This window comes from Hetaerina americana, unplaced genomic scaffold, assembly GCF_022747635.1.
Source record: "Hetaerina americana unplaced genomic scaffold, ioHetAmer1.1.p SCAF_1, whole genome shotgun sequence".
Taxonomy (NCBI): domain Eukaryota; kingdom Metazoa; phylum Arthropoda; class Insecta; order Odonata; family Calopterygidae; genus Hetaerina; species Hetaerina americana.
In genome coordinates, this window is record NW_027286069.1 from 67524001 (window position 1) to 67542234 (window position 18234).

At 35.1% G+C, this 18234-nt stretch overlaps 2 protein-coding genes across 4 annotated transcripts; one reads left to right on the forward strand and one right to left on the reverse strand.

The window, feature by feature from the left end:
* Positions 1-6233: 6233 nt before the first annotated feature.
* Positions 6234-13291, reverse strand: Datp (purine phosphoribosyltransferase family protein Apf). Its single transcript, XM_071591061.1, has 3 exons — positions 12741-13291; positions 12469-12584; positions 6234-7245 (listed from the first exon to the last, which is right to left on the reverse strand). The coding sequence occupies exons 1-3, from the start codon at positions 12847-12849 to the stop codon at positions 7042-7044; spliced, it is 429 nt and encodes a 142-aa protein (XP_071447162.1). The 5' UTR covers positions 12850-13291; the 3' UTR covers positions 6234-7041.
* A 338-nt stretch (positions 13292-13629) lies between these two features.
* LOC139692675 (receptor expression-enhancing protein 5-like) lies at positions 13630-17471 on the forward strand. Of its 3 annotated transcripts, none has more exons than XM_071590961.1 (5): positions 13870-13884; positions 14959-15099; positions 15221-15453; positions 16566-16722; positions 17068-17471. In XM_071590961.1, the coding sequence occupies exons 2-5, from the start codon at positions 14973-14975 to the stop codon at positions 17109-17111; spliced, it is 561 nt and encodes a 186-aa protein (XP_071447062.1). In that variant the 5' UTR covers positions 13870-13884; positions 14959-14972; the 3' UTR covers positions 17112-17471. The 3 variants fall into 3 exon arrangements, with proteins under 3 accessions (XP_071447063.1, XP_071447062.1, XP_071447061.1); XM_071590960.1 differs by lacking the exon at positions 13870-13884 and adding an exon at positions 14774-14863; XM_071590962.1 differs by lacking the exon at positions 14959-15099 and having other exon boundaries at positions 13630-13884.
* Positions 17472-18234: the final 763 nt, after the last annotated feature.

An 18234-nucleotide genomic window follows, 5' to 3' on the forward strand; every position in this document is an offset into this window, starting at 1 on the left:
CTAGACACGTAGGAATCGCTATAAATAAAAAAATTCGACGCAGCGGATTAATCCAAACGAGCTAAGGTCAACCTAGGTAGTAAACGAAAACCACCAATGGTCATTTTTATCGCTGATTTTAATTTGTTCTCGCATGTTTTTTGCAAACCACGAATTTTAAAGGAACGGACAAGAGGTTTTGTTTAGTTACTTTTTCGATATGAAGACACCAGGGGGTTATTCCTACCGATGGCGCCCGTTGCGAAAGGCTTAAGAATGCCTTTATGGCATCGCCAATGTGAAACGGCATCAGTAACTATTGCGTAAAAAACGACAATGCCATTTCTGGACGCTGTCAAGAATTGGTATTGCCGGGCAAGTCGAGGGTCGGGCTGCCGTGGCCTTGACATAAGGCATCGAAAAATGCATTGCTCTATGGTCATCTTCATTGTCATACAAAACATAATTTAACCATGAAAACGCATGATAATTGAGGGATCTGATGCGGCTGATTTTTAGCCACTTACTACAGGCTGTAAAATATAAGTTGTAATAATTTAATAGAGAAGGCTACGGGACTAATGAAACAATTTCGTGGCGCGCGATGAAGATTTAAGTTCCTTACAAACGATGAAGTGTATAACTAAACCTGTATACCCATGCAAGTCATTTTAAGCATATAATAGATTTCACCACTCCGTAACTTGAAACTCATAAATGCGCCAAGCTTATAATGCTATTCCATGTTACATGAAAATATGTACCATACATAAGACAATCATTTAACAATTGGAGTAAAATTAGTTTTCGGCGAAATACAGCTCCGCGAAGTAATCACTTAATTATATTTTTGGCGAAATGAGTTTTGAATATCCTTATTTTTTGGTAAAGTTAACAAAATATATTGCACAAAATTTAACTTTCGTTCACTGAAAATGAATGGCTGAAGGTAGTTATTACCAAGGTGTTGGGCACAATTCCGATTTATTTCCGACATGATTCAGTTTTCAAAAGATTGACGATTATGACTGTATATAAGTTTTCCTCAAGATGATATTACTTTTTGATGTACTTCCGAATACTTATTTAACTGCTTTATTGTCTTGTAACGTAAATGGTGTTTGCAGAGGTAAATGGATATGCACGGACAGTAATAACGTACCAAGGGCTTCTTGTTTCATATTTTCATTTCAGGCAGTATTACCTCCCAAAAGCAATTCACGATAAAAAAATTCTAATCATAAAATAAGAGCCAAAACGTGAGGACTAAGACGTATAAAAAAGTATCCACATAAATATGGAGAGAACTCATTGTAGTTATTCATACAAAATAAATAAAGCTTCGCCCACTGTTTTCCAACTTCTGGGAAGTAATTTCAACCAGGGACATTGATTAAAAGTAAACTTTCTTCTTTTGTTAACACCCATCAACTTGAGAGTCATGCATAAGGTATTAACTACACTCTTCTCGAAGGTGTCTGTGGCATCCGAAATAGTATCGGTGATCATTGAAGCTGTTTGCCGATGCTGGTCGTTTTTACTGTATTACCACAGATGTCATTTTAGAAAGCCATTTTAAAGAACAGCATCGAGCGAATTACGAGTAACAGAACAACCCTACAAAAAACGGTGGAGGAGCAGTGCCTATTTCAGGAAGCCTAAAACATCGCCCGAATACAACACGCTGTTTCAGGCGGAGACTATGAATCTATTTATTCGTGTAACCTTCAACTATTGGAGGTTGCAACAGAGATTCTGGGCACCCTCGAAGCTCTCGTCGCAAAGTCTAATTTACTGGGTGATTTTAACGCCTGAAGGCTTCTATGGGGAGGTAGCTGAGCCCAGGGCAATAGAAGATAGTGGATTTAATTACTCTTTCGATAATGTCCACTAAAACTTATTATCTATAAAAGGGAGAACATTTTTAATAGAGAACACTCTAGCTCTTTGTAGCAGCTCAATTAGTCTAATTAGATTAGAGTATGCATATAGTGTACGGGGCAATTTGCCTCAATAGTGATGCAAATGCTTTTCACATTTCCCTCGTTTCCTTACCTAATTTACCTCGTCTGAGCAGTTGTCCTATCCACACAGTCAGTTGACTACTTGCTTTTTAGAAGCATAAGGACAAATACAACAGTAGCAATAATGCCACACGCATCGTATAGCCCCTGAAAACTTGCTTAGTGGAAACTGTGAATTACAATGAGCCTTGCTCAAGAGTTAATGTCCCCAGCACTGGCACCTTGGTGGAGTATTAGAAGCCAATTGGTCATGGAAGTAGGCATAGCATATTTGTATACAACACCCAGCAGAAACAAACCTGACTTCCTTTTAATGACTATGCATGAAACTTCATCAAATAGTGAAGGAGGATAACATGAGTCTCCAGGATAACACTCATAACTAGCATGAATCACAGAACACTAATAGCAAAGGTCTGGAACTAGATGAGAAGCATCTTTGACTCCTGTAAACAATACGGCATATCAAGTAAAGTTTGACTGTAGGGTCATTACATCACCAACCGAAGAAAGTAAGATTTATGGACAGCTACTTGCCAATTAAAATATTTACCCACAATGCAAGGATTTGTTCATGGTCACCAAAGAAAGCTCGGAAGCTAGCAATTCAAAATTCACTAATTCAAAAGAGTTTCGAGGATAGCTAGATTCAGGAATGCTAGTTAGTGCAAAAGAAAAGAGCCAAGGCAGATGAAGTCAAACAAGGCAATATGAATAGATAATATCCTCCCAGAATCATGAAATACCAGTAGTTAAGACAAAAATGGAATGAAGCGATCCGTTAAACTTATAAACAGTATTTATTAGGAAGGAATTCGGTCAGGATTTTTTAGGTCACTTTTCCTCATCCCAAAAAGTTAAATGCAAGGACGAAAAGGTGACAGGTTTGATTTCACTTTTACCAGAAGTAGTAGTGAGAATCATCAATAGAAGGTTTATTAAGTGCAATTAACCACATAGGTGACGATAAGCATTAGGTTAAGTTTTGAAATATTTTGGGATAAGGGAGTGGACAGGAAAAACAAAAGACATTCAAGATGTATACACGAATCACACGACTAATGAAATAGAGGTTTCAAAAAGGGAGGAGAAGTGAGGAAGTTACAGGCGGTATTCAGAAAAAGGTAGAGAAAGGGGTGAAGGAAATATTGAAAGGCAGCGGGATGTTGAAGGTCTTCATTCAAGGGAGATTGTTGTATAAGTGAGGTAGACCATGGAAGAGAGCACACTTTCTAGACAACATGGAATGCAGACACAATTTATGAAAAAGTAAAAAAAAATATTTTGGGTAAAAATAGGCAGTTTTCCTGAAATGTAGAGGTAAATTGCTATTCTAGACCACTCAAAAGCTACAGTTATATACGTAGAATACCTTGAATGAATAAAGTAGGTTGACAAAGGTCATCATAGAAGGGAAAATGATAGATGAGTGGGATTGAGGAAGGAGGAGAAAATGCAGGTAGAAAGAAGAAATAAAAAAGGAAATGGTGTATGGCAAGGTAGATGAAGTTCTAATTTTATATAGAAAAAAATAAGTCATTACGGATAGCCCAGGGCCTACCATTAAGTGGAAGAGTGTTTTTCAGAATTTTAACATTATGGGGATCATACCTCATCACTATTTTATTATTATTTTGTGCAATTGTATTATCTATAGTCGTTTTGGGTACACCTCAGGTGGACTGTCATTTTAAAAACATTTGACAATGGCAGCCTAAGGCTAAAGGTGCTTTTAAAACCAGCCCTGTCATAAGCATGTATACTAATTCTAGGAAGCCTTCCTAGATCACCCACCAAAACATGATAATGTGCAAATATTTTACATTAGTTTCATACTTTAAGACCCAACCTTTCATCATGTAGTATTCAATCTTGGCTTTTTTAAATTTTCTTAAGGACAGTGACAACTAGGCATATAAGTGTATGATTTAATGATTTTTAAAACCCTTCTGACTTAAGGTTTAACTGGAGTGCACCCTTTTGGGAACACACAGAATTCACCATAGTTGAGCAGTAGACACATATTGATATACCTTGGATTTTGGTTACTATGGATTAAAGGGAATGGTAGCTTTTTTACCCTGAGCAATGACTCCTTAAGTCTCTTAAAATTCACTTCCAATACAATACTCTCATCAAGCATAATGTCATCCACAATTTAGTCTACAGTACCTAAACACTTAATACAAAGGAGATTTAAGTTTCATTTCTGTGGGTTCCTGGACGGTGGAAATAGCCAGAAATGAGGTTAGCTCAATTGCTAGGGGGAATCTATGTCATCTGGCACTGATACTGGTACCTATCAATATAAAGACCATCTAAGTTGCAAAACGTGGCATTGGAGAGAAGCATGGTTCACCAAAGAGTACCATACGTTCAGCAGTTAAAATCCAATTAAGTTCACAAGGCCCTGCTCAGGCAAGATATTTTAAGAGTGGAAATTATCATCATTCGGCTGAGGATAGCGTACTTTACCCTGACTCACTCATTCCTCTTCATGTAACAGATAATATCCCCTTGTTGTGATGAGTGCATCAATTCTTAATATCTGTCATTAACTGAAGGACTTCAATAAATATCAATGCAATTACTTTAGGAGAAACCCAAGACACTTTATGAGAACACCCTCATCGACATTCACTGTTTTATTCCCTCTTACACTTCACTTTACTAAAACTAAATTATAATATGAATCTGGAACCACTACAGGGAAGCTGTTCAAATTAATTATACTGTAATTAAATAATTTCCGCTGCAGAACTCTTTTGCTTTCTCCCAGCAGTTATTCCTTCTTCACAAACCAAAATCCCCTACTTAACTCTGATCACTCATCAGCATGTCCCAATCCCCATCATTATCAAATGTTTTCTTCAAAAGACATTTGCAATTATTTCCTCTGATTGCTTATATACCCTATTCCTTCCTCCCTATGATTACATGTCATCATGCGGACCTAAGGAACGACCAAGATAATTGATTCATCTTTTATCCCAACTGATAATATTTTGTCATTCTCCTGCTCTATATTTGCTATAATTCTTCCAACCTTTTTGATCATTACTTCTGCAACACCTTACTATCTTCTCCTCTGCTGCCTTTTACTCAATAACCATTATCCCAATAATGGTCACTATCCTACTACTTTACATCGCACAGCCTTAAAATGTCCATATTTTCTCTCCTATCTCTCACTTCACAATTTCTAATTTCCTCATCCTCAATGTCACGTTAACAGTCCAAGTTCATATCCTAACTGGTTTGATTTTCTTTTCTTAAGACTGCTGTCAATTCCATAATGCAAGCATTCCACACAATAATCATGGAAGCCTTGCCTCTTCCACTGCAGGATAAGAGTTCCAGCCCAATGGGTCCATTCCCATAGTTGTCACAAGAAAATTTCCTGTGTCTGCCTCAATATTATATTTAATGTGACACTATTACTGAAATGGCCACCTGATCAGTAACATGCAATCACCTCCACGACGAACAGATACTGATCAGGCCTTTCATCTGATCCCTACTTTCAATCTATGTGGTATAGGTACCATACCAAGAGCAATTCTCATTGCTCCCAAGAGCACAGCCCAAAGGATCATCAGACCACACAAGCCTTTTGCCATGTCAAGGTTTTTATCACATAATTGCACTAAATCTTAAATATGCTAATATATTTACACAATAAATTCCCTAAATTGCAATAATTTTTTGTATGAATTTGTTCTCAAATAAACAGTATATGTTATAGTCAAAATAGAAATAACACTCAGGCAAAACAATAATCAAAAATATTCTATTTCCCCAGTGTAATAAACAAGTATTACAAATTAAATTCTAATATGTAACAATGTTACATGGCTTCCGGATGATATAATATGAGTGTCAAAATGTAGGCCATATAATGTGGTCAACACATGACTTTCTCCATAAAGTTTTTTCTTTTCTTGAAATCTCTTTTCTTCCAGAGTGAAATGTTTATAGCATTTATCCTATTAAGGAGAAAGAGCTGGTGCCAATGGCAGACAAGTAAATGTTCCTCTCTCCCACCATGCACAATCATTATAAAAATACCCAAGCACCTCCATATTCAATAATCAACAGGCGATGAAGAAAAAGCGAGAATGACACCCTGTGAGGAGTTATACCATTTGTGCATTCAATTTCAATGGGGGCAAAGGTGTGTAATCATCATCACTCGTAAATTGGTGGCCAAACTTGGCAAAGACAACATCAGATCTTTGAGGGATTTATTAAGATTTCTTAAATTGTACATGGGATTCATGGAGTTTGTGCTCTATGGCTTGGCATGCTGAAGTCTGATATAAGTGTACTAAGGTAATAAAAATGATTTCTTATGTAAGCATACTAGAAACTTTCTGGCATTTCCTCCAAAGGAGCATTTCATTGAGCATCGATTCTTGCCAGCAGTTGAGCCTCAAAAATGGAAATACCAATAAGCTATCTCATGCGGCATAACAATCTACTTATAGATTTTGGTTTCTTCATCAAATTATTATTAAAATCCCAAAATATTATACATGTATTAATTTAATACAAATAAAAGTCCATGATTTATTTCAGTTTGGCCATTATTGTTGATGATAGTCTTTCCCTTTACAGATTGCTGAATTCTTAATTTGAAAAAAATCATTTTAATGTATAGGGAGAAAAATGGATCTCTAGGTAAAGTGGAATGACCTTTTCAGAAAAATCTGACTTTCATATAGTGACTTACGTGAAAAACTTTCCATATCAGAAACATAAAATGAGATGCAGTCATTATTAATTTTTATATTCCAGCTCAGATTGACCTGGTTTGGGCTAAAACTTTGCATCAATCGTAATTAGGATGAATTTAGCATCTACAGCATTTTAACAGAATTATTTTACACCAATTACTTTTAGTGAGTGTCATCCAATCTATTAAGAATACCTTACACGTGACAGCAGTAAAATAAGCTCATAAGTGTTAAATCTACCACTTATCAGGCATTACCTCAATAATGCATTTGAAAAACATTCATGAAAATTACCTCGGTGCTTAAAATTTCTTCTCTGCCAAAATGAAATTCTCACATTTATTTAAGAGATCTACCATATCTTTGTAACCTGATAACTTGCAAGCTTCATCCAAAGGAACCCATTTAAAATCCTGATGTTCATTGGACAGTTTCACCTCAACTCCTTCATGAGAAATTTCAGCTAGCCAGTAAGTAACTGTTTTTGGTGCACCTTTTACTTCATACTGAAAAAAAATCAATATTAAGTTATCAAAGATTTCTACCAAACAAAAGAAACAAGAAATTCAAGGAGGTGGCTAATCAGAGGCATTATCACATCTTCCACAACCAAATGGATAGTTCTTATTCTTCAGTGAAAAAGTATTCCCAGGAGCTAGGACATGGTCTCTTCTAGGTTGAAGTTCTTTGGCTCATTAGCTAATTAGAGCTTCTTGCATTAATTAGGGAAATATTAGGTTGTCTTTGATTATGTTTTGGCTTTGCCAGCTCCAATTTTGTGATCAACTCTTGAAAGACCATGTCCTGCAACTGTTCACTTCTACTTTTTTTGACAGCCTTTTAATTAATATTTTTGTTTTCCTAAAGCATATCATGCCAAAAGTTACAAAAAAATTCAGAAACAGAAAATGCCCCTGATTGACAAAAGAGATAGTTGATCTCCCTGAGCTCCTATACATGTGCACATGTTTTTTATATCCATAACATTTCTGACCTGAAGATGGACACTACAAAACCTCTGAAGTATAATTAAAATAATGAATGAAAAATCACAATGAAACATCAGAAAACCCTAAATTTCCACAACCAAAATGAAAAACCATCAAATGAAAAAAAATCATAATCCTCTAAATATTATTTTCAATTCCATAATTTATATCTTACCCACGGCTATCTACTTTGCAACTTCATACATTTATTTTCAACCTAATTATTTGAGGAAGTTCCTAGTTCACCTTAAATCTATTGAAGTACATTATGTAAGTGTCTGCATGCTCTACAAAACGAGTGAAAACTATGTGACATTAACATCCATGTAACAAAAACCTAGGAAACCAAATCATTACCTGAAGTTGAAATTTTGAGGGTGTTGGCTACTCTTTCATCAAAATAGTTAACTGTTTTTTTTTATTGTGACTTACCAGGATACACTGAAGCAGTTCTACAAATGGTAATGCAGCCTAGGACAAAATTAGAGGAAATCCACCAAAATAAATTAGTAAGGATTACATAGATCTACTATGAATGCGAAATGAAATTATTTCTCCTCCATAAACATAAAAAAATGTAAAATATCAGTTCCATATTTTACACATAAAAATATGATTTATGCCAACAGCTGAGCAGACACTTCATTACTTGTAAACAGCTACAGCCAAAATCGAGAGTCTTGAATTATTTCTTTAAAACTGCATCATTTTTTCCTGCAAACTGACCTTTAAATATTGGTAGGCCCAAATTATTTCTTGAAGAGATAACTTATAAGGCTATCGAGACACTGTCCTTATGTCCGAGTTTGTTTTTAATTTCTAATAATTTATTTATATCATCAATCTATTCTGTTGAAATTTTTAATATTGGTGGCTTTGAAAATGTTCAGTGTTTCTATGACTCGTATGCAAAAATAACTTTCAAAATAATTTCTAAATTCCAGGGAGCAGTAGTTCTGCAGATAGACCACTGAGCTACTGACTGGAGGGCCTATGTTCGGTTCCGGGTGATGCCACTGAGCACCATCAGCGTCTATCTATCAACCTTGTTACTGCCCACTGACAGTAAGGTGTGTGGCAGGGGTGATTACAAATATCATGCAGCATCAAAAATTAAGTCTTTATTAATTTTTAGTTACATTATGTTCTGTAAAATTTCTGGCTTTGCTTTGTACCACACAGAATCATGATCAATGAAGCAAGATGATAGGCCTAGATTGGAGACTTGAAATGTGAATGCAAGGTGCAATGGAAAATGTAAAATGGACAGAGAGGAAAACAAATGAAGAATTGCATGGCATACTGGGGGAGAAGAGTTTTGGGAGAAAACCAAAGGAGGTGGGAAAGAAGGATTCAGAACATTTTGTTTGGGAATGGGGTGTTGAGAAAGATGAGCAGAGGAGAAAATGTTGAGCAAGAGAGGAAGGGGAAGGAATTTTTATATGTAATCTATCATTGTTACAGTCCAGTTCAAGATTTCCTAGTGATATGGCCTTTTATTTACGCACATAATCTTGATTGCTTTCTTCAACTCTACAAATACCACATGTCAAGACTTGTTGGAATCATTTTATACTACCAGTATACTTTGGCTGATTATTCTGAGTTTTTGAGCTAATACCCTGAAAAAGTGACTTTAGGTAAGTCAGCAGGTCCAAGCATCTCTCAGTAAGAATTTCTCTTAGTTATTGCAAACATTATACTCTTCTTAAAGACTTCCTGCGACATTGCACCAAAACTCATTGGTAACTCTAAAAAATGTGCATCTAGCTTTACTTCTTCTTAGTTTGTTTCATTCTTCTTCAAGAAACAATCATGTTTTCCTTCAGTTTTTTCTCTGCTATGTTCAAAACCATTAGGCATTGAGGGTTGATACCATCAGAGCTAACTTACGAAATGGAATTAAAGATACTGAGATTGAAAAACTGAGATATTTACGAGGCCAAAAATATAATGAAAGCACTACCAACAGTAGCAGTCAAAGCACTACAGGTAAAAAATTCACAAGTATAGACAACCACAGCAACCAACCCAAAGGTTGGTTTTGATAGGTCAGGTATAGTTTACGGCAAATTGATTTTGTTAATACCACACCTATAGGTGTAATATTAACAAAGTCAGAGTGAGGAGCCAGCTCTCTCCTCCTCTACTACACACATTTCTTGGATTTCAGACCAATAACTTCAAAGATGTTGTCACCCCAAATATAAACCCACTATCCAGTATTTTACAGCCCAATATTCAAGTCACTTGAGTACAACGCCTTCATCCACAAGGATTAGTCTATAACAATAAAAACACAACATGGATTTGATGCACCAGTTACAGAAGGGCATGAAAAAAATGACCATTGCTGGTTCGACCAATTTGAGGGAATGAATGAATTGAACCACCAAACAGATATGAGAAGAAAAAATAGATTAATAGGAAAGGATAACCCAAAAAGAACATGTGTGAATATAGTTGATAATTTAATTGCCAGAAATAAATGAGCATATATGAAACATTGCATGAATGTGGCCGAGTATGTAAAGACAGGGCAGTCAGGCAGAAATGGGTAAAGAGCAAGTTTTCTTTCATAATCTACAATTAGGCTTTTTAGACTTCATTTAAGCAGAGAAGGACGAGTGAAGTGAAAGAATGTATAACTTTATGCTAAGCATTTCATTTTAAATCTTAGCAAAATTAATATATTGACTAGTTTTGTTATTACTTCAAAATTAATAAACTTCACCAACAACATTTTCTAAGAGACCTCAGGCAAGTTAATATTTTTCTGATCTTTACACAATATAACCAAAAGTATTTTATCATACTTAGCATACATCATAACCATTCTTACTTCAGAGAGTATACAGATTAGGCATTTGAACTGGGCACCAACTGATTAAACTCATGCAGCTAAGCCATATACTTACACATTCTTCCCTCTAAGAAACATACCAAATGCAGCACTCATTTCAAAACAGAGCAAATAAGCTGCATATTTCAAATAATAAATTTATCTGTCATGGCTATCATATATTGAGTGCTTTCTGAAGATGATGTAATAAATCACAACCCAGCTGAACTATTAAACTTATCTAGTGGAAAATTGTTACAATGCTATCACAAATGCTGTAGAAACATTCAGTAGACTCATGATGAAAGTTTGAATGCGACTATGTTTTCAATTTTTTAGGAGGTTGGTTCTTCAGACTTCATGTGGTCTTTCCCACATACACACTATCAAGGCATCACCACTATCTTCACCATCTCTACTAATAACATCAAATTTTAGTGTGTTGCCTCAGGGTGAACTTGAAATTAAATTGCTGATTTTCAACAAGGTTATTTTTAGCAGGTTAACTTGGCATAGTAAGGAAAAAATACAAATGCAGACACATTATAAATGGTCCCTTGGAAGGAAATCACCCGTACCAGCTAATTTTTTGGAGGCTTTCTACATTAATACTTTAAGGGACAAAGTTTTTTTCTCCCTCATCCTAGCACACAGTAACTAAGAATATTTTAATTGAAAACCTGTCAACTCAAGAGTGGAGACTGGGCAAAAGAGCCAAGGACATGTAAATGCCCTTTTCCTTTGTGCATGAAATAGCAAGGACACAAAGATTCTGCACACCCTTAAATTTATTCCTTTGTCCTCAACCTCAACAAGACTCAGAAAGTGGGGTAATAAAAAATATATGACAATGACTGTGAAAGCATATTGCTCAACCTATCCTCTTTAATCTCTCAGGTTAAAACAATGGTACTTAAAAAAGAAAATGCCTCTGTGTGTAACTGTATCATAATTGAAACCTTGGAATCACTATCATTGCCCACTTATATTTCTCTCCGAGGTAATCAATGGTTTCATAAACTAAAATTTCTGAGACACCAGAAAAATCGTCTTTGTAATAATGATACTTATTAATGACCAACTCATTAGAACATGAAATACTGAATAATTAGTAGTTAAACATTTCTTCAAGCCTATCAATCAATTTACAACCAAACCTTGGGAAAATGCTTCAAAAATGCATCCATCTCACAATCAATGAGTTAAATCAAAATTTTGACCAACTTAATTCACGTGAGGGCTTTGAAGTTCAACAGTTTGCATTAAACCCACCATAAAGATTTCACCATGGAAGATGAAATAGGGAGTAAAAGTGAAAGGCAAATGAGAACTCACTGATAATCATAACCATTCTATTTTCTCCTATTAAATTATTGGTATTTTATTTAGCTGATAATGCTGGCATATAGATAACGTTAGCAAATCAAGTTGAAACATTGGGTAACTAACTAGTAGTTAGCGCAACTTGTGTGACAGGGCCAAGCTATTTGGTAGGGCATGGTGATCTTAAGAAATATGGAGAATTAAGAGATTGATGTTATTCTGAGCAGAAAAGCTTAAGAACTGCGCGAGCAATACGGAAAAACCAAAATGATACTTCTGATCAATAGTCAAAAAGTAACAGGCTACATTGTATCAACCTTAGATGCATGACTACATATAAGAAGTCTTTAAACTACAGAAAAGAGAGCTACATCGGATATTCATTGAAGATTTATACGATCTTAGATGTTACTTATGACTGTTAGTCAACAATAATGATTAAAGCCAAAACCGCCAACGTCGTGAATGGTTTACTGCTGGGTGCTCTCCGTAGTATAATAAACTACGCACAGAATCGCTTAACAAGCAAGAAGATGCACTGTTACCCAGATCCCTCTTCGCATTCTTTAACTTACTTTCAGGATTTCTTGGAAGCCCTCTAGGACCTTTAAATCGCATTTTTTCAGTCCAGATTCCTCCTCAGTCTCGCGAAACGCCGTTTCTAAGTCAGACTCCCCTGGGTCAACATGACCTGTAAACGGAACCAAATGTGACCTCAGCACTTGCACTGCACAAAGAACAGCAGTGAATTGTAGCCGCAGTACTACGTAGCAGCAACATTATACTACTGAGGTGAATTTTAATCTAGTTTGATATGCAATGGGGAAAGCACATATATAGCCCGAACCTTTAGGAGGAGTCCAGTGGTGTATCCCGTAAGAAGTCTGGAGTAACAAATATTCGATTCGACGGCAAAATATGCGGTAAATAACAAACCCCGCAGCTCTTGGTCCCATAGTTGACAAACAAAAATAGTAAGGGTAGTATACAGTTTAATCACCAAAAGTATGAATTAAGTAGATAATGTGAGAGTGGCAGGAGCATGTAATTGTATCAGTGATCAAAGCAATAGCCTGTTTCTCTTGAATATGTACTAAGTACGCTTCGGCCACTTTCCTTCTGGCTAAAATGTTTCAAACTTGTATACAATAAAATTGTTTCGGGCGAGCCAATTGTCAATTTAGATATGAAGTATCCACTTCGGACGGTAATCCCAAGCGATCCCACCTCACGTATGACGCGGAACGCACTGTAATATCGCATGCCAACTGTTTCCACCGTAATTTCTCTTTATTGTCACACAAGTATGGTATGAATTTTACGCCTAGGGCGTGAATAAAAATTACCGTACGAAGTCACATGCGACCATGCCACAATTTAAGAAATTCATTAACCTTCAACTCCCCTTGGAGAGCTAAAAATACTCAAGAGTGAACCTCTCATGTCTTAATGAAATTTCCCTTCTCAGCGGCTTATCTGTTTTTATGAGGCTGTAATTTCCCTTACTGACTAGATGAGGTGTTAGGAAGTTCCTACATATACTTGCTTGCATGTTTGATTCGATATTAAAGTGGTTTCAAAAACCTGTATGTAAATAATTATAATGAGTCGAACTGGAAATTCATACAGCAGGAGAGACAGAACGTTCCACTTTCTAAATAGTGATGAATAATTTGACGGCCCCAGTAAGCGTGATTACCGCCACAGCGGGATGATTCGTCACTTTTTGTTTTATTATGTCTGTTAATTTGAGCACGTGAACAAAGCTAAATCAACTACCAACTTTTCAGCGGCCAAACTCGTCCTAAAATAACTCAGCTGAACTGCTCAGAAACTTTCAGATAGATTCACCGAGACGACGTAAACACATCCTGTCATTAACTGACCGGTTATTTTCAATTACACTATGTCAGGTAATTCTAAGGAACACTCGGAAGTGAACACTGACAGCAATACTTCTTGGTTGAGTGGAATCACAGGATACCAAATAGGTATGTTAATCGAATACCTAAGTTTGCATGGAAATTACTACTTTGCACCCGCCGTACACTCAAATTAGATTGTACTCGTATTTACACGCAAAGTTCATTCTTGGGTCTATTAACTTGATCCTCAAGACGACCGTGAATCAATAAAACTTATCCTTAGCATGTACTTCAATGCAATTTCTCGACATTAGTGTAATGTTTAACTTTTAGTTAACAGATGGTGACATGTTTCGCATGACGATTTGAAACTTCCTTAACCGAGATATGAAATTGGCACAATGACACGACATTTGAAGTTCGAAGTCTACTTTCCAGACCCAATTTTATATACTATGTTCCGTCGTTTATGTCTAAAGGAAAGTTTACTGTTATTTCTCAAGCTGTTAATACATATCATGATTACCTTTTGGATTCAGGTTACCTGAGTAATGAAAAACTAGGCAAATATAACTTCAACTACCTCAATAGACCTAAGGAGCTAATCACCCTTCTAGTTAACCATTTACGGTCGCTTTTATTCTTCAATTAGTATTCTTCGGCAATTAATAATTCTAAGCTAACCGACAATGTCTTGAAATTATTCAATATTCACTTTCGTAATATTGACTGGTATTTTCCTAAAGCCAATTTCAGCTCATATTTTAGGGCGCATAATAACTGAATGAAATAAAATGCGTAAGGTAGTTACTAACTCGACAATATTTATGGGCATGCGATACCGTGTGAATCGCTGAATACCCAAAGACATTACACCTTGCTTGAAGTCATGGGTCATGAATGTGCCGCGTACACTACGATGTTCACTTTTAACCCATTTAAAGTGCATAGGAAAAATTGAATTTGCATCTATTTATTTTGATATTACTGTTCATAATTTATTTACATTTAATTTATGGTAATGCGTATTAGCAAATCATTCGACCGTTATAACATCGATGAGATATTTACACCAGAGATGACTAGAGCGCAGTTCCCTCTTCCGGTTAGTTCAAAATCTCGCTGTCGACCATTGTGTTTGTGTATGAAATGACAGATTTTTATTAATCTCAGTCGTTCGTGTTGAAATCGCCCCAATAGAATAGGACAGCACAATGTCGTCAAATATGCAAGTTTATAGAGAAAAATTGGAGAGAGCACTTAATGAAGATAAGCCCTGGACTGCTCCATTGGCTTTTATCGAAAAAAAAACTTGTGTCAAAAGAATTTATTCATTTTTTGGTAAAAATGTGCCTGTTTTATTTATTTAACGTTTTCAAATGAGTTTATTTATGTTGTGTGTCTTATTGCTGATGTAACCTTAGCATCGCATTGAGTTATGTATGAGAACATTACTTTTCAGGCTTAGTAATTTTTATAGCATTGTACCTTGTGTTTGGCTATGGAGCTCAGCTTATATGCAATGGAATTGGCTTCTTGTACCCTGCTTATTGCTCCATGAAGGCGGTAGAAAGCCCTAACAAGGAAGATGATACCAGATGGCTTATATATTGGGTTGTCTTTGCATTTTTCTCTCTCTGTGAATTCTTCTCAGACTTACTGATCGGTTGGTTTCCTTTCTACTGGTTGATCAAGGTGAGAATTTGACCAATAATAGAGCTTTTAACAAATTTATAAAATTTAGTAATACTAATTACATTTCATTTTCAATTATGTGATGGCTCACCAACGCCAACATGTTATCCGTCTTTTTAATATCCAAGCATATGTGTTTCCTAATAACCAGTGCGAAGCCTAAATTAGCATTTATTATTTCAAAGCATGAACATTAGTTTTCTTCGATTTTCATATTCAATGGCCTTTTTTGAACATATTTTTGATTCGGGGGAATTTTGCCCCCTTAATAACAATGTGGCTTGGGCTTTTTAAATATCAATTACGGAGGAACCTAAAATTGTGATGATGATATTGAGGTTTTATGTTGGGAAATTTTTCCTGTCAAATCTTATGGCACGATAATGGTCAGTAAAATCAATCAATGAAAGCTTTTTACACTATTAGGCCGCTAAATGTCAAAATAAAATTTATTTTATCAATTTTTTTTACCAAAAATTTTATTACAAATCAAATGTGCATCAAACCAGCGGTTCTTGTTTTAAAATTAATGTATCCAAATGTGCTTCTATCAAATATGACCCATCATTGCACTTTTAAATGCATAATGTTATTTACTAATAGTTTGACTATCATTTGAGGCTTAAATAATTCAAAATTTCCTAATCTTACTGTTTATAGAAGTAACCACTATTAATACATTTCAGCAGTCGTGGTTCTAATATGCCCAGGTATAAACAAATAATTTAGTGAACTTTCAGACATTCCAACAACTTAAAATTGGTAGTGTACGATTGAATAAAATGATACCTCACTAATAGTAGGTAATTCGTGAAATGTAGTGTTAGGTAATGTATGTATTCCAACCAAGCCTAAGAGGATTCCTTTGTGTACAATATTCCGTACTATTTGTCTGAGACTTATTTATCCAAACTACCATGTCCAAGAATTATGATACGGAGGGTTTTGTTAAATATTTTTAATGCAGTCTATTCAAATTATTGGCTATATGAATGAAGTACAAAGCATATTTTAATGAAAAATTAATTATTTTTCATCGTAAAGGTTTATTAAATGGTATCTTCTAAATTGATTTGAACAGCTTTCAATACAGCTCAACTGTTTTGTTATAGTGTCTGTTCCTCGTTTGGTGCTTTGCTCCCATTCAATCAAATGGCTCCATTTTTATTTACAACAAAATAATCCGGCCCAGATTTCTTGAGCATGAAAAGGAAGTGGATGATATGTTGAATAAAGCATCCGACTATGCTGGGAAAGCTGCATCCATAGGTGAGCGTTTACACCAAAAATATGGTTTGTATTTTTTAATCGAAGTTTGATGATTTATTGTTGGTATGACATTCTGCATTTCAAATGCAACTCATAATTAGACATGTTTAATGTTTTGTTACCAACGTATATTCTTCAAATTTTCATTTCAAGTGTGTGTACTGACGGAATAACTTCTGGTGTTAGCAATAGTTTTGTCTTGGTTATTTGTTTAATCTGTTGTGAATATTGAAGGCAAATATGTGATTTTTTTATTATTTGAATTTTGTTATGAAAACTGCATTATTTGAACCAATATTCTTAATAGCTAGAAATGAAATTAATGGGAAGTGTCATTTTTTCTAGCATCAAGACAAGTAATTGATAGTGCATTTCACAAGGCTGAGTAAATCATCCACTGAAGAGGTTTCAACATTAATGCTTTCCGAGGAATATCAATTATTACATCGTAAACTGCCATGATTGAAAGGTTTTTGCTTTAACTTTTCAAAGAAAGATTTTCTATGAAGTCTAAAAGAAAAATTTTCTGCTGTTGATCAATATTGCATTTCCCTTAAAGGTTGCCAATTTTTTATAAGATACGTCAAATTTTGATCTTGTAAGTAGAGATGCTTCACTTGAATGTTATGCAAGGGTTATAGTCATATACTCTGGAAATGTTATTTGTCTGGCTTGTTCACATTTGAAGTTATGCACTGCAGTTCAGTGATGTATCTGATAGACTACAATAAAGCAGTATTTTTAATTTATATTTACAAATACTCTTATTTTTAAAATTAGCAAGTTTATACTAAAACTGACAGGCCTAATTCATACAAATATTGGTATAAAATAACCTAGCAATGTAGCATAAAACAATGTATTAAATGTACTTGCAAACATTGAAATAACCTGTCGTTTTGAACAGAAACCAAGAGAATAATTCATCCAATAAAGGCTATTATGACAATAAACACGAGTGTTAAAAATGCAAATAGATTATCAGATTGTGAATTGCCAAGTGTGAAAGTACTTAGTATTAAAAATTTCCAGATATCTGCAATTGCCAGTTTCCAAGGACATGCACACATAACATGGTGTAGTTTGGTGTAACTATTTCTTAACTTTGGCTGGAATAGAATGGAAAAATCTATGGAAAGTTTTTTTTAGTAATTTTAACAAATTTTAGGAAAATAATTTTTTGGTAAAAGGAATAAGTACTTATGCATTAATTATCACATTTTAAGAGAACATAATTCGTTTTGATACAAAATATTTAGTAACGTGAATTCATGAGGTACAAATCAAAATGCTTGTAAAAACGTTTTCCTTATAGTGGGACGGTGGAATACTTGTTAGTGGATTACCTTGAACAAATGCCACATAGTAGACCTGGGAGAGAAGGGACTTACCAGCTCCCTCATGGACCATTAATGAGAAAGTAAGAGCATGTGCACAAAATTTGGTTCATTAGCAAAGTGGCTGACTATATAAAATACACAATGTCAATATGACTTTGGTTTCAGTACCCTT

What these genes read in the sequence shown, in the direction of transcription:
- LOC139692675 (XM_071590961.1), top strand. Translation starts at nt 14,973, where the DNA reads ATGTCGTCAAATATGCAAGTTTATAGAGAAAAATTGGAGAGAGCACTT. An exon ending in CTTTCTACTGGTTGATCAAG is followed by an intron (nt 15,454 to 16,565) that starts GTGAGAATTTGA and finishes GTTTTGTTATAG; the next exon opens with TGTCTGTTCCTCGTTTGGTG. An exon ending in TGGGAAAGCTGCATCCATAG is followed by an intron (nt 16,723 to 17,067) that starts GTGAGCGTTTAC and finishes CATTTTTTCTAG; the next exon opens with CATCAAGACAAGTAATTGAT.
- Datp (XM_071591061.1), bottom strand. Translation starts at nt 12,849, where the DNA reads ATGGGACCAAGAGCTGCGGGGTTTGTTATTTACCGCATATTTTGCCGT. An exon ending in CCACTGGACTCCTCCTAAAG is followed by an intron (nt 12,585 to 12,740) that starts GTTCGGGCTATA and finishes TTCCGTTTACAG; the next exon opens with GTCATGTTGACCCAGGGGAG. An exon ending in GCTTCCAAGAAATCCTGAAA is followed by an intron (nt 7,246 to 12,468) that starts GTAAGTTAAAGA and finishes ATTTTTTTTCAG; the next exon opens with TATGAAGTAAAAGGTGCACC.